The 16,600-nt window shown below is 36.8% G+C and overlaps 1 protein-coding gene across 1 annotated transcript in view; it reads right to left on the reverse strand.

The window, feature by feature from the left end:
• The window catches only part of GTF2F2 (general transcription factor IIF subunit 2), a 78,229-nt gene that overhangs the window by 55,205 nt on the left and 6,424 nt on the right, over positions 1-16,600 (reverse strand). The window contains exons 2-5 of the mRNA XM_068182202.1: positions 16,330-16,403; positions 15,813-15,831; positions 14,901-15,045; positions 8,143-8,181 (exon numbers count right to left, since the gene is read on the reverse strand). Coding sequence (XP_068038303.1) covers positions 8,143-8,181; positions 14,901-15,045; positions 15,813-15,831; positions 16,330-16,403 — 277 coding nt within the window. The remainder of the gene's footprint in view (positions 1-8,142; positions 8,182-14,900; positions 15,046-15,812; positions 15,832-16,329; positions 16,404-16,600) is intronic.

The following is a 16,600-nucleotide window of genomic DNA, read 5'->3' on the forward strand; positions in this document are numbered from 1 at the left end:
AGCACATAAAAACCTCAATACTGTGAATAATGTTTCCTTTGTACTCCACAAACATACTAAATATAACATAAATATATTTTGCATATGTTCAGTCAGGTGGATACTTGTGTTCCACCACAGTATGATGAGCCACAAAAAGTACCCAGTTATGCATCAGCTACATTTTCTGTCTTTTCTTTAAAGCTGGAAATTTCATATTCAATAACTACTATGACAATACAAAAGCTTCAAAACCAAGGGCTTAAGTCAGAAATACCCACAGTTGTTCTAACAACATTAACAGTACTTAGTATATGATGTGCAGGCAAAATATTTCTATTCTCCTTTCTCTCATTAAGACTTGGATCACAACAAACTTATCAGAACTGCCCTACAAGTATCAGGAAGGAATGACAATTACCATAATTTCCCTGATGATCTTCAACTGCTCAGGTAAGAGTAAGAAGGAACTTCCCTCCATTTCCCCAAGGAGGCACTTAACCTGCTCCCAGGCTTGGTCAGCTCTGCTTGCCTCCCTGCCTATTTTGTCAGATGAGAAAAGGGGTCACCAAGCAGAAAAGACAGAAGAAACTGAAAGCAGAACTAAATTCCACAGACTACAAAAAAAATTTTTTGCCCCTATTAATTTCTTGAATGACTACTCATGGAAAAATATAAATAGTTGCCAAACTGACCAAAATGCTGACATCTGGATGCCCACCTTTCCTCAGTGGTGGAGGAGAAGCCAAGGACTCTATCACACTTGGCAGTACCCTGGCATAGGGACCATATATATGGATTTCTATTGAGAACAAAACCTACAAGTGGCTGCACTATGTCTGACTAAGGTCTGTTTTAGCCCAGTTTTCCCTGGTGACTGAGAACTGTTTCTAAACCCAGACACTTCACATGTCTGGGAGAACTCCCATTTTTGATCCTTTGACCCTCACATTCTTTCCCTTGTCTTGTTCTCTCCTCCTATCATACAACTATTTTTCTTTTCTGTTTCACCGTACCCTTCCCTTTCATCAGGCCAGTTGTGGGGCTTTGTCAGGGATGCCTAGGAAAGAATAACATATACATATACAATGCCTGCTCAAAGTATTTCTTCAGTCTCTAACCACTTACTGTCCAATGACTTCTAGAGTTAGATGTGATTTCTAGAAGTAGTCTTGATGCTGTGAAATAGGGAGGCTGCACAACAAGGTCAAATTGCAGTTCCAGTTCTGTACCTTCAGTACTGACTCACCCACTGACCAGTGTTTCACAGCCTCATAATTGTACTATTGATATTTTCAAAGGCTCATGTCTTATTTTTAATTTTTTGCATTTGTACCTATTACAACTGTATAAGTGACAATATGTCACTTCTCTTCTACAGTAGGTAAAAATCACATCATCATTTGCAGAAAATCAGTAGCATAGTTATTTTCACTTCTTAAAAGCATTGCAAGGTAAGATGAGAAGAGGTTAAGAAAATTATCTTCCTCCACTCCTCATTAGTATACAAGCAGAATAAGGTCAGGCAACAAATAATACAATTTAGTAAGAGCAGTGTCTAATCCATTCACTTATTTGTGTAGAAGGGTCATGTTGCCCTAATGCTACTGACTGATAAATCAGGACTGGGGATGAAAAGCACAAGTTCACTTGAATCTGTGACAAAACAAATACTATTTTCCTAGGCTGGATCATCTTTGCAAAATAACTATTACATAAACCCAACATTGTCTGCTGCCCTGCAACACAGGGCAGATTGACAGGAAAGTGACTACTAGTTAAAAAAAACCGAGGAATCCTTATATGAAGAGAGAGGCTTGCATAATTTACTGTGTTGAAACAAAATCAATAAGTAAAGCACAAGAAATTTAGGATCAGAAAAAATAACATTTTGGCATTTATTTACATCTGAAATAGACATTCTTTAACTCCTATGTATTGGTATATGACAGAGAACATTGTCTCAAAACATTACCTCTGTAAATCATCATCATTCCCAACAAAATGCCAGAAAACAAGCAGTATGGCAAGGACTGGGGAAGGTAGGAGGAAGATGTATGATGACACCTGAGGAACGCAGATGAGCAAGCACTCTGAAAAAGAAACTGCAGTTGCCTTTCCTTCTGAAATTGCACAATATTCTGTAGAACTAGACAGCTGATTTCTTTTCCCAAAAATGTTTGTAGTAGGAGTACCACACACAGCTAATGCAACAGTCTCACAAGAAGCTGTTTCTATCTGTGCTGTTCAAAGCTAGTACAATAACTATAGCTGTAAACAGCAGCTACTCATTTAAAACACCATTACAATATGGTGATATACAAGCTCAACATCCTAGGATTTCAAAACCAAGTTGTTAGAAGATGACTCCTATAAATTGAGTCATTCTGAATGTCTGTAAGCTTCTCCTGGTAATGCTAAAAATTACAATACTGCCTTGTTCACTGGTGGTGTGACTTTAGGGGACATAACCTTGGTTTACACATTGTTCATGAAAGCCATCATCTTTCTGAGCATTAAAGGGGGATTCAGCTAGTTCCACCCCAAGCATTATTTCAGTTTTGTACTGAAATAGTACAGTTTTGTACTCTCTGCTTTTCCAGAATATGTCTTTTTTTAACTCTGACACCACCAAACTTTCAGGGGCAGCTTTTTTCCAGGTATGGAAAGCCTGCTCTAACCAAAGCACAAAGTCTCCTTGATCACAGCTCCTGAAGAGAGATTTGGCATCCTGTGTCAGGGGTGGCACTTTACCAGCAACAGAAACACATCAAGGAGATGAGAATTCAGATTTAAAAACCCAAGGCTGCTTGCTGGGGAAATGCCCCAGGAAGATGAAGTTCCAAGGGGCTTCCTAGAGTCTGGAGTCTGATGCTCATGGAAGTCTGCAGTGCTGGACTCCCCCAGCTGTGAGAATCGGGAGGGAGAAATGTGGTGAGAAGGCCTATGAGCACTATGAGATGAAGAGGAAGGGACTCAGTGTCACTCATTGTCAGCCGAGGGTCTTGGTTTTGTGATGAAGACAGATCCACATAGTGCAACACTGACGTTACACAATACAAGTAATGGCTAATAATCCTGAAATTAATTAATAAATAAATAATCGAGGAAAAAACTTACAAAATTCTCTTTTTGCTTTTTATATGCCAGCTTTCAAAGAGGCAATTTTCTTTATTGTAGCAGAAATCAGAGGAATTAACTTTTTTAAAAACTTGTTAATAGAAAACTTCAAGCTACAAATCTCCTGCTGCAGCTCCACAGAAAGCTATTTGTTAGCTCCTAGGAGATGCCTGATTTTATACCATAGTGAACAGACAAAGTGGAAAGAAAAAACCAGGTCAGAGGTGGATACAGACTCTCAATCAGGAAGAAAAAATAAGCAAACAAACTAGCAATGAACAGGCTAAGCATGAAAAAATGTAAACAGAACAAGCAACTGTTACACCAAACCCAGCCATTTATTGCCTCTCTACTACTTAAGTAAGGCCTTTGGCAAGTATTAGGGATAAAGCAGTACACTTTCTCAGTGCTGAAACTGGTAGCCTCAGAGGAGACAAATGAAAGGTCCTGCCAGCCACGGTGATAAGAATCAGCTAAAGAGAGGAAAAGGTACTCTTGAGGTTAGAAGTCTTATCAATACTAACATTATCTAAGGCCTGCAGCACTGCCAGGTCTCACGACATTTCCAACACATTTTCTAAAAAGAATAGCAAATAAAGTTCTTTCCCAACAGGGCAGAAATCTAACATGTAATCCATCTTATGCCTTCCCATATGACAATAGAAGTCCACTTCTGTAACTTTTCTGCCACGCCAAGATTATGATTTCTGAGTTTGCCCACAGAGTTCCCTCATTTTATTCACTTTGAAACTGACTCCTGCAAGCCTTACATCTGTTACATGTCAGTCTTGTACTGGCCAAGACAGAAAATATTTGATTTTCCTCTGCCCCTTTGATCCATTATTCAAGGCTCTGAATTTGCAATACTCCAAAAGTCTGAACCCATCAAATGTGATCAAACCCATCAAATGCTGGTATGTGGGTGAACTGCAACAAGCAGCAAAATACCTCACAAAAGATAAACACAATTTGTGAAGTAAAGATCTGCAATGCCCGCATGGCTAAGATTCCTGGGATTCCTCAAGAGTCATAAGGAAAACCAAGAACTCTGGTACAAGCCAAAAGCACACTTCTGTTTATTCAGTACTTCTACAAGCTGGACATGAACATCATAAAAGGACAAAATATGGTCATGGGATTAACTCCGATTGTTTTGTATCAGGTTCTGTTATCAGGAGAGAAACTGTATGACAATAAGTACATTAGTTTGCTCAGACATACATGTTAGATTATTTATACAATATGTTGCAACCAAACACCACAAATATCCTAAAACAAATAGCCAGATTCTAAGGGTACCAAGGACATTTACACAAATTCTCAAAAAATTTAACTCCAGTTATTGCTGGCCTACATTAAACCCATATGCATTTGCTATTTTACCACGGCACTTTCCCTGTTCTTGCACAGTATTTATTATAACCAGTACCATAGGCCTTGACTACATATACCTTAATGCAGGAATAATTGCTTCTTTGTTGGTTTCAACAGCTACCAATGGAGTCTCACACTGATTACAGCTCCTGGAAAGCTACTGGGAAGCTTGTATTTTAAGTTGTGTTGTATTTATCTGCCAACAAACCCAGTTATATTTCCAAGACAAAAAACTGTTTCTGTGTCTTGAACATGGCACAATCTGTATCTAAATTATCTTCAACACTGAGTTGCAAGCTAGTATTTAAATTAAAAGTTACTGTTTTATTCCTCCTGACAATCATTTTTCAGTTAGAGTTTCACTTTTGGAGTTTAATTAATATACATTAACTGCTTGAAAGATGATAAAATCAAATGTGCATTTAGCAGCTTTATACCATCCCATGTTATACCATAAGAAGTCTCCATCTTTACCAAAAAATTGCTGATTTTATCACATGGAGTTCAGTGGTTATCATCACACTTACAATGAATTTCAAATATTCCAACATATGTATAATCAATGTGTGAATCTCTTTTTTTAATACAATATCAAGAAGTTAAGGAAGTGGTACCTACAAACAGTTTGAGTGTTGTATATTTGTGTCTGCAGTCGCACTCATACAAACAATTGGTAAACTTTTAATACTAAATTCACCCTATATTGTCTGTCTATATGTTCAAAGCTTGGGCAACATTATATACTCAGTTCCTGCCCATGCAGCTTCCATAATATGCACTTCCACAAGGACAGCACCTAATTGAATTTGCTCTTACATGAGAATGCATTTCTTTACTTTATCATTCTCAGCAGACTACACAGGCTCAGAGCAGCAGCTTCTGAGTATTTTTATTGGTGGGGGGGTAGCAGGTCACACTTTATACTGGCACAAATGCTTGGTTTTCACAGCTTCTGTCACCACTGACAGCACTTTCAGGTAGGTGCAAGCAATGCCATAAACAAACAAGAGCTACATACACATATTTGGATTTAAATTGCTTGCTCATCCTCATATAGGACCAAGCAAAGCTAATCTTCATTTCTCTTTTTCTTTAGCTTAGCGTGTCATTTGCTATGTTCTTTTCACTTTTAGCATAAACCAGCCTTCAGGCACTAAACAACACTCGTTGAATCACCAAGCACTGTTTATCACAAGCTCTAAACAAATAGGATTTCTGTATGGAAAAACTGATCTAAAATGATAAAATGCAAAAGGAATTCAAATTTAGTTTAAGGAAACTTGTCTCAGATATGTCTTGATTCCTGAATATTTTGACTGGAAACATCATTTGAGATATCATGGATACTAAAGATTTTACATGGGCTCAACCAACAGGGACACTTCATAGAAGAAAAATCTATGAGGTCCTGTTAGGTAAAACACCATCACTTCTGGTTCTGGAACTCCCTGAGCTGTGAATCACTAAAGGCTGGAAGAAGCTGGAACAGGTTGCCCAGATAGGAGGCAGATGCTCATCTCTGAAAACCTTCAAAGTTAGGTTGGACAGGGGTCTGAGCAACCTGTTTTAGTTGGAGATGCCTCTGCTCATTGCAGGGGTGTTGGACTAAGTGAGCTTTGAAGAGCCCTTTCAAACCAAACTGTTCTATGGTTCTATGAGAAGTATCTTGGGGAGGTAACACTGTGCTTCTACACCACTCTTACTCTCATCTCAAGGTATCTGCTGCTGACCACCACTGAGGACAGGACACCAGCCAGATGACCTTTGGTGCAATCCAGTATCACTCACAGTCTCTCTCAAACAGCATCATGTAGAGTAGCAACACTATCATGGCTTTTCTAGGTGGCTTACAACTATCCCAACAATAAATGTGATTAAAAATGTCATACGTAATACTAAGGATTTATGACATTAAAGTTTGACAGCACCTTATCAATGTAATCGTTTTTAAGGATATAAATCAAATGGTTTCTGAATGTCATATCTCATTTACTTTCTTTACTTACTTACTATGAATAAACCTTATATATTTTATTTCAGTAAGACCCAAAAGGATCCTGTTACACTAACATGCTAAATAAATACATAAAAGACATCATTGCTGCCTCAAAAGTACTTGATGTAGGCCAAGTAACATTAGATTAACAGAAAAATTGAGTACTAAATAACCTGAATTACCTGAGAGGTAGTTTGGAACAGGTCATCTGAGTTCCACAATGATGTTGAGAAAAAAGTGAATAAGCAAATAGTGTAACTGATGGCTGAGAGTCCTCCTTTATATGGCCCAGGGTAATCAACTACCATCACTCAGAGGGTGAATCCATAACCAATTTGATTCCATAAAATGGGTTTAGAACTCATCTTGTCAGCATATTTAAACAGCTCACACCATACAGTAATTCATTCTTCTGGCTGAAGCAAAAATACAAACAGCTAAACACGTGGCCATCTTACACAACAATCACAGAACTCGGAGGAGGCACCAAGTGAAGAGCAGACAATTCAACCATTCAAACACAAACCAAACCAAAACAAAACCAAGAGTGCACCCTTACAACTAAAAAAAAAAAAAAAAAAAAACCAACTAAATGGAAGTATCGAAATTCTGGTTCATTTTAGCAGTTAAAATCTCAGTATCTGATTTACATGAGACACTGCACAGCAGTGAATCACAGTTTTCAAGTGGTATAAAATACCAGTCTCTAGGAAGTAGCCCTTCTTACCTTAAAACTGCACCACAATTCACACAGAATCAGAGTGAACAGGTTTTACCAATTAACTAAGAAGAATTGCAAGCTATAAAACACACCTTGGATTCAGTAAAAGTCTGCAGAGTATAACACTCCTAACACCAGCCTTCTGATATGCTTAGGCCAGTGTAATAGAAGGAATCTCCATTTTACAAAAAATTGCCTGCTACAGAAAACAAAACCCAAACCCTACCTCTAGCCAGACACAAACTATACATTTTTGACAATATTTGATACTGAAAGGCAATTCAAAGAAGTCAGATACGAGAAAAAGCAGATGTCTCCATGTTTAAGTGTCCAAAAAGTACTTTCAAGAAGATATTTTAAACACCCACTAGCATTAGACTTTTGTTTAGGAAATGCTTTTGAGAAAAGCAAGAGTTTGAAACTCACATCTTTCACATGAGCCATCTCCTATCTGTGCCATTACCCCTTAAAAAATGCACTCCAGTCCCAGTACTATTTAATCCATGTGCACCAGAGATAATGCTACTTTTTATGGACTATTTTTATGATTGCTTAGTTTATGCAATTGGAATAAAATAACAAAATATCTTGAAATGTGTCACAAGCTTTCCAACCAAAAGAAAAGAATTCAAACTAAAGGTAGACAAACAATAAATTGAAACAAAAAAAAAGGTTGAGAAATAAACAAAAAATCTAAAACAACATTGCAAAGAACATTACATTTCTAAACCTCTCCCTCATAATTTTATTCCTCCTCTTTTAAATAAAAAATTAATAATTTAAACTTTTGGGCACAGCAGATAAAGAGTTATGAAGTTAATTTTTAATGTTATGATATTCTACAAAATATTTTAAAAATACTTTTTTAAATTTATCAATTTCTTAAGAAGCAAAATTCAAAATCTGCAGTAATAAGTAATTTAAGTGCCTCAAAGAAAATGTCTGTACTCACCAGCACTGCTGCTTTCTGATTTTTCTTCTGATTGGTTTTCTGGGAAAAAAATAAACAGAAAAGTAATCACAATGTTTCTGTATTGATTATTTGCAACTGAGTTGCAAAGTAAAGAATTATAAATTATGATAAAATCAGAATCACTGGATTTGATTAATGCTTATAAATATACCTTCTGAGGAATAATTTGCTACCAGGAACAACAAAAAAAAAAGTCCTTTAGTGCCCAAACTCACTCACAATTTAAATGAGAGAACTCTATTGCACCTCTGACTGAGCTCTGCAAGAACAAAGTTATACATTTATACAAAGTCAGCAGCAGGATTATGCTCAAGCAATGTACAGTATTCATTTATCTCTCTGGTTAACCTAGCCAAACATTTTTGTATATTACAAAAATAATCAGGGTTCTGCAAAAGAATAGTCTTAATTAGCATTAGGTAATCTTTTTACCTTGATCAACCTCTTCTCTACCCTTTTTACAGGCCATGGAAGAATTTATTTCTTCCAGCTTTTCCTCTCTGATTATTTGTCCTAAAATGATACTATAGTCCACTGGTATTTTTTGTCAAGTATTTGTACTTGTCAAATACAACAAATACATATAATCAGAAACATCTCCTATTCCATGTAGCAGAGAATCATAAGTACGAAACACACACACAGTGTTGTAACGTGACTTGCTAAAAAATTATCACTCTGGTGAATGGCAGAGTCAGATTCAGAAGCAGGTTTCTGCAAGAAATTCCAATCCCACATTTCAATAAATGGCTACCAGTAGATGTACTGTGGTAACCTGAGTTGTAACCCCTACCAAGTCCTGTAAGATTAAACCCCTCCATTAATTTGTCAGTATTATATTTGACTGTTCCTCCTATATTTCTCCTTTTTATGCATCCTCTGGTACAGAGAGCAAAAAGAACATTTTCACTTCCCTGAAACACAGTTAGAAATGGTAAAACATACTCGTCCTCTGCTTTCAACTCAGGCAAGTTACAACTATCATTGCTATTTACTTACAGGCAAGAGTGAATTACTGCTCTAACTCAGAGAGAAATTTTCAAGTTCAGTTAGGTTGATAATTTCTGCCATTTACAGGCTGGGTATTAAAAGAACTGAAAACATGAAATATTCTTTCTCTTGCCACTGATTCTTGCTTTGAAGGCTTCTGTCTTTGAAGGCTTCTGTCCCTCTTTTCTCATTGAGATGGCTTGAGAGCCTGAGGACTAAATGCAAACATAAGAACCAGTACCTTACAGCTCCTTCTTTCTTTACACCAGGTGGCTGTCATTAGTCTCAGCAGCTGAAGGCACCTGCTTTCTCTACGAGAAACAATCATTATATGGCCCCTTCCCAGCCATGAATATTCACAAAGTGAGTAAAGATCCCTGCCAACTTTCAGACATACGTCCAGGATAGCCTGTTTGCAGAAAACAAAGTATTTTCTCATTGATGTAATATTTTGTGCATATTTGGCACATTTACAGCACGACATAAAATAATGCCCAACCAATACCCTAACTCAATTGTAGCTTGATGAAGGAAACATTCAGTACACACACAAGAAGCAGAGAGGACAAAATGAAGAACATATAAACACCTGTCTGAAGTGAGAAGCGAGATGAACTGGACTTAAAGCTGCTCAATTTCAACTCAGTATCAATGGAAGACCAGAGCTACCTCATTGAAACTACTGCCAAAGACATCACACTTGAACATTGCTAAGAGCATCTCTGACTCAAATAGCAATAAACGTACTTCATGACTACAGGGAAAGTGTGTGTGCTTGTATCTGCCCTCAACAGCAGAGACAAAAACCAGACAAAATTCAAGTCTTTCAAAAAAGTGGCATTTTTCTTCCTCATCATTAGACAACTCAGTTTTGTTATGATTAGGTCACAAGTTCTGCTTTAAAAATCTTCTCAGCATTAATATAATGAAGAAGGTAAAGGACATTGTTTATGAACATATTTCATTAATGCAGACTACAGCTGCTTAGCCTCCTCTACAACTTGCAGGAGTTGACAAACAGCAACAGACTGGGGTTGGTTAGATGGGGTGTTTGTTGTTAGTGGGTTTTTTGCTGCTATTGTGGTAGTGGGTGGTGGTAGGGTGTTGGTTCTTTACATATACATTAGTGAGACTGAAAACAAAAGATATTTTAAATCAGTGAAGTTTGCAAAAAGACTATTCCCATCACACAGAGCCCATTTGAACAGACCATATATTTTGTGTGTTATATCCTCAATTGTTTAAATTTGTACAGTAATTAACAGTCTATAGTTTTAATAACAGAAATGAAAATAAAATAGCTTATCCCTGCCAGCCAGCTGAACCCACTTTACAGTACTTTTTTAATCCTCCAACAAGCATAAGTAATTAAATAAATATAATTTCCATTTTTTTGAGATGGAGAAGGGGTATGATGTAAGCAGTTGTTTTCTAAATGGACTGTAATATCTCAATAATACACACAAAATTTTGAGTCATCAAAATGATGTCTGTAATTAAACTATCTTGAGGCTCAAATTCCCCCTTTTCTGATCAAGGGTTTCATCTCAAAAATATTTGGAAATGTGCCTAAATGCCATAGATTTGAAAGGCTGCTGTTGCTTCTATTACTTTTGATCATGAGGCTGCTGATAGGTTTTCTGCTTCTGCTAACAGTCCAGAAAAGAATGAAGTACAAAACAGAACAAAGAAGCATTAGGTTAGATCCCAAAATCTTCTAGAGACTGGAATATGTGGTTAAGTGACAGCCTGAACAGGAACAATTGGAAAGTACTGTTAACATAGATAGGTACATGTCAAAACTCCTCATCAGGCTGCACTAAGATGGCAGAACAGTGAGGGTGTTTATTTCCTAAATAACAGTTTGATGAGGAATTTCAGAATTCAGACACTTATCTAATAGAACTGGAAACAGTATTACAAGGCATCAAGATTCTGAGCACACTGTATTTTACTGAGAATAATTAAGTGTAATTAAAGAAGTAACTGCTTTAATGAAAGGCTTTTATTAGGGTTTGTTCCCTTCACAATTCTTTAATGGCTGGGCACAGCTGATGTTTAAAAATACATATACACAAAATACAGAATAAAAACCTCTGAATATTCATTTTCACTGGAATACAATTGCACACTGTATGTTATATGGTAGGTGCGATTCATGTACAAACTCAGAAGAAGTCCTTTCATAGATGAGAAGCTGTATAAAGGAAAAAACCCAACAATTCAAAACAATGGGAGAATTTTCAAGGAATGTGGGAATAAAGGAGCTCTTCTTGGGTAGATAGGCTGAGTTACGTGTATTATTGAACAAGAACACAAAAAATAATTGAGTGTCACTAACTGAATTTCTGAAGGAAACTGAAGGAGAGAAGGCTCAGGAAACTGAAGAAAAACAAAATATTCAAACCCAGCAATGTTCTGTGAAGCATGAAACAGTGAGACAGTCCATGCATGAATGCTGCTCAGAAGCAAAGCTCTGGTATGCGTTCTGTCAATGGAATTCTTTGAACACTTTTTACTTTCAGTAAGATGGAAAGAGCATGAAAGAATTTAAAGATGCAAAAATAGACATACGGCTATCCCACTTATGAAGGGGGAGTTGTGAAGATATATTCAAAATTTATATAAAATGAATCATCTCATCCAACTTTACAGATATATCTTATACTTTATCTGTATCTACAGTGTAAAATCTTCTCCTCCACGCATCAGTCCTTTACAGTCTGGGATACAATTGCCTGCCAAGGTCTGTGTTTTCACAAGTCATATTAGTAGCACATTTTTCCAAAAACCCGTTCAATGAGAAACTTTTATCATTATCTCTAACAAAGCTGTACTTCTATTTATATTAAGATCCAGCAAATCTAAACTATGTGCTGGCAGAAAAATTAAGCAATGGGCAATTAAAGCAGTAAGGAAAGCAATGTATAATCATAATCAGAAAAGTTTGCAGTTAAATGTTTAACAAAAGTGTCTTCCCATTCCTTCAATGAGGAAATAAACTGTTAAATTACAGTATTATCTTATGCTAGGGTGTCTGCCAGCGGGAACCTCAGAAAACAATTTTAACCAAATATACCCTATGTATCAGGCCCATGAATTGCCCCTAGATAGTTTCTAGCTATATGCACATATGAAGAATTCATTTTGTTCAATAAGGCACATTAAAATATATGCAAAATCTTCTGCTTTTCACCCGCCAAAAAATCCCAGCTATGATAGCTGATGACAAGGATGAGATAAAATGACTGGAAGCACAAATAGCATTGTAGCATAGCAACTGTTGATGTACATATGGTGATGTTTATGGAACAGAATGTGGTTCATATTTAATGCAGAAATAACACCAAAACCAGCCTAGACAGCAAGACCTAGACAGCAAGAGACAAGTGTGCTTTGGATCCCTCTGCAGACATGACAGAAGCCATGCTTCCCACCAGCTTTGCTACGCTCATGCTTAGGAATGCTACCACAAGCCTCAGTGATCTGCCCAGCAAGGAGACAATGCAATGTCCACAAGTGCAACAGCCTTGCAAAGGGACTAGGGAGATACTTTGCAACTACCACCTTCAGAGTACTCAGCATTATTCACTGGGGCTATTTCAAATTACGGAAAAAGGAAAAGAAAAGAAGAGAAAATAAATGGGAGAAATCCCAGAGCTAATCCAAACATAAGACGCAGCATGTGTGAAATCCAGCACAGGACAGATTTTTAACAGTATCTGGGATGGGAGCCACTTTACCAAGCTTCCTATTAGCTCAGACACACACTGCAGAAGAGCAAGAAACTGCAATGCATTACACTTTGTACACAATAAATTGCACCTTAGAAGAGCCTACTGCTGTCCATTAAGAAATAAGGGACCACCAGAGATGCAGACATTTACAATAAAAGAACTAAAGGATTTCTTCCAACACTACAAGTAGGAGAAGCAAGTTCAGTTAAGACAAAGCAAAACAAAACCCACAGAAAATCCATTCAGAAGACTACAAATTACATCATGAAGAAAATATTAAATTACTTGTCAAATTTGATTTTTTTTGCTTGCCCTAAATGACCTGATGAGTCAATGTGAAGTGCTGAATTATCCAGAATATATAAACTGCCTACAGCATCTTCCAAGATCACAGCATATTTCAGAAAAGCCATCAAAAAGACAGTCACTCCAACATAAGGATCCCAGGCTTAAAGGACTACACAGAGAATCGATCTTAGGATATTCAATGTCCTCAAAAAAAAAGGGTGGAAGTGGGAACAAATCACAAACCCACAATAAAAAAAAAAACCAAAAAACCTCAGCTTGTACAAAACAAACCCAACTGCTTTAAGCCATTTGCTCTGGTTGATTTAAGTCAGTCCGGACTTAAAGGTACGGACTGTAAAGGTACGGACTGAGAGCAATAGTGCATCTTTTTTATCCATATTTCATTGCCTAATTCCTCAATTGCACTCTTCTAGATGACATCTGCAGTTCCATACCAGCTTAATCTTTGGCCCATGGTTCAAACTGACATATTGCTTGTGTTACATGGTGCAGATTAAAAAAAGAAAAAGGACAAGATGCTTTTCAGAAATAAAATATGCTAATTATAATATGAAGACTCATACTGGTCTGTGAACCTAGGAATGAATGAATTTCAATTTCCTATTTTTGCCTTACTGTGGATCGACTGATGTGCAAAGATATGTTAAGTTCTTATTGAGTTTTTTCATGGTCAATATAGTGGGTTTTTCCATGGGGATTTTCTGGCATCCAATACAGTAGCAGCCTTTCTTTCAGCTAGGACATCTGTACAGTCCACCCTTCAGACACCTGTTTTTCCATTAGCCATAATTCACTTTGAAATTTGTTGAAAATGGACATGGAGCCCAAAACATGCCTACACATTTAAGCACATGAGTATAACCTCAGAAACATGGTGCCTGTAAGGAATCTGACAGGAATTTGGAATATTTGTGTCATGTTCATTTTTCAAAGCAAAAAAAAAAAAAAATCAAGCAAGAAAAGCACCGTAAAGTATATTTTTGACTGTACTGTCACTGTACCAACTTAAATGCAACAGCAAAAGATTTTAGCCATTTTGCATTTAAATCAGCTTCAGGAAAACTCACTGACTGCATGTTATGCTTGCTAATCTCAAACAAAAACAATTTTGACAGGGCCTATACTTATTCAGTGCTTCATCCCAATCATTTCTCATGTAACTAACCACCCTTTGCTCCCAGTTAAAATAATAACTTCTACTCAGTAAATCCATGGTCCTCAAATAACTGTTTCTAGTTGCTGGGAAATGCAAAATTTTTAATTGATTAAATAAAAAAATTAACAGAGGAAAAATCAGCATTCTTATAAAATTATATTCACAGCTGAGACCAATTCAAGGAGAAAAGACCAAATACTAGTTCATACAAAAAATACATGGGAACACAAAACCATGTTTTTTCAGTCAAAACCATAAAGGAGAATGTACACAATGTACTGCACTCTGTATTGCATTCCACATTCCCCCTGCTGTCTCCAGCAGACTCAGTGCCAAAATGTACATGATAACCCCAGAGAACTTAAATCAGTTGCTCGATCACACCAAGTAAACAGGCAGACACAAAAAAATTACAACAGTGTTATCTATGCAGAAAACACCAAAACAGCCAAAATCTGACTTACGAGTCTTCTGTCTTTTACAGCACTGAGTTTATTGAAAGCAGACATACTGGTAAAGTCATAATAACTTTAATTCTAGCTTACCTACTGAAGTTTCTGTGAACACTGTTAAGGTCTGTCCTCCCACACTTTGCAGAAGAAATGGATGTTCCCTTGGTGCACTTACTGAAGCAGGCTTTCCTCCAATATCACTGATGCTTGCAAGCTCTTCATTCAAAGTAAATGACACCTAACAGTCACAATTGCCACAGTGTTACCAAACAGACTCAACTGCATTGTTTCCCAAGTTATGGGGAAACAAAAAGAGAGAAAACATAAGTAGTATAGCATATTTCTATTTCAAAAATAAAGGGTGATATAAGAGTCCTTCCACGCTGATCTCTTGTTGAAATACAGAATTCAAAGCTTTCATGTACTTAATAAAATTTACTGAGCTTTCAAAAAGTTGTAAATTACCTCCTCCTGAAGTCAGAGAACAACTTGATTTTACTTGTTAAAATAAATGGCATAATAGGTTTTCAGCCATTGCTCAGTATGAGTGCTGAAAAATGTTTTGCACAGCCAGATGAGTTCCAGAAGAAGTGCTGAAGTACCACAAGTGTTACTAGCCTGGGACTCCTGAATTGCATACAGCCCAGAAGAGGTTTAAGCACAGCTCCTTTGCCATGTTCACATTGTACACTCAATAGTGAAGCTAAGGAAGCTTGAAGAGGGATACCTCACACCAGCACTGCATGCTTTTCCTGTGCATCCTCCTTAGCCTTTTGTACTAACGCACCTCAAAGTGCCTGAAGACAAGGTAAACAAAGTGAGGGAACAGAGACCTGATGCAAGCCTCACAGGCATCTATGGGCAGAGCTACTAACAGAATTCTCTCCTCCTGATTCAGTGGTACAACGCTTCACTAGAGGTATAACAAAAAATGTGTGACATTAGAAACCAGCATGTTCTAAAAAGTTTCCAGAATTCAAAACATAAACTTTAGCAATTACTTACTTCTGTTCTTCCTTGATTTCTGAAAAAGAAAATATTTCATATTTAATAAATATATAAATATTTGAAAGATATTTAACAATGTTTCCATAACCTAATTCCTCAAGTTTAACTTTCCTGATAAAAAAAGCAAATTCGAATCCTACTTTTGTTATTCATCTTCACTCCTGAGCTGTTCAATTTTTTTGTTATGCTGATGCCCAAGAATAAATGGGAAAAGTCAGCATGTAAGAACAGAAGCAGCAAAATAACACATGTAAATAAAAGTAAATTCTGTGGTTAGGTTTCCTCAAACCTAGGAAATCAAACCTCATGTAATGGGACAGAGTGACTCCCCAGTATAATTTTGTACAATTTATATTCCTAATCACTACACAAGCAAACACTACTCATGGATCACAGAAATATGCACACTGTTGGCAAGAAAAAGGATTATGTCTTAGAACAGGTGCAACATATTCTTATTTTACACAGATAATTTCTAAGAAATGCAACCAGTAAATGTAGAGTAAAGGCTTACTTGACAATCCTTAGTTTTCCCACTTCACCTCTTCCTGAAGCTTTACTCCACTGTTGTGACAAGTATTTGGGGACCTAAGAAAAGAGCACAGATTTCAAGAAAAACAGATTTTAAAACTCTATACATACTGTGTACGGGTAAATACTTTAAATGCTTTTACCCTGACCACTTCAGAATAAAGTATGAGCTAAATATAGTAGACAATAGAGAGCCATAGATGGTTTTGGTTGGCAGGGGCCTTAACAGACATCTAGTCCAAACCCCCTGCAAT

The sequence above is a fragment of the Anomalospiza imberbis genome, chromosome 2 (assembly GCF_031753505.1).
Source record: "Anomalospiza imberbis isolate Cuckoo-Finch-1a 21T00152 chromosome 2, ASM3175350v1, whole genome shotgun sequence".
Lineage (NCBI taxonomy): Eukaryota > Metazoa > Chordata > Aves > Passeriformes > Viduidae > Anomalospiza > Anomalospiza imberbis.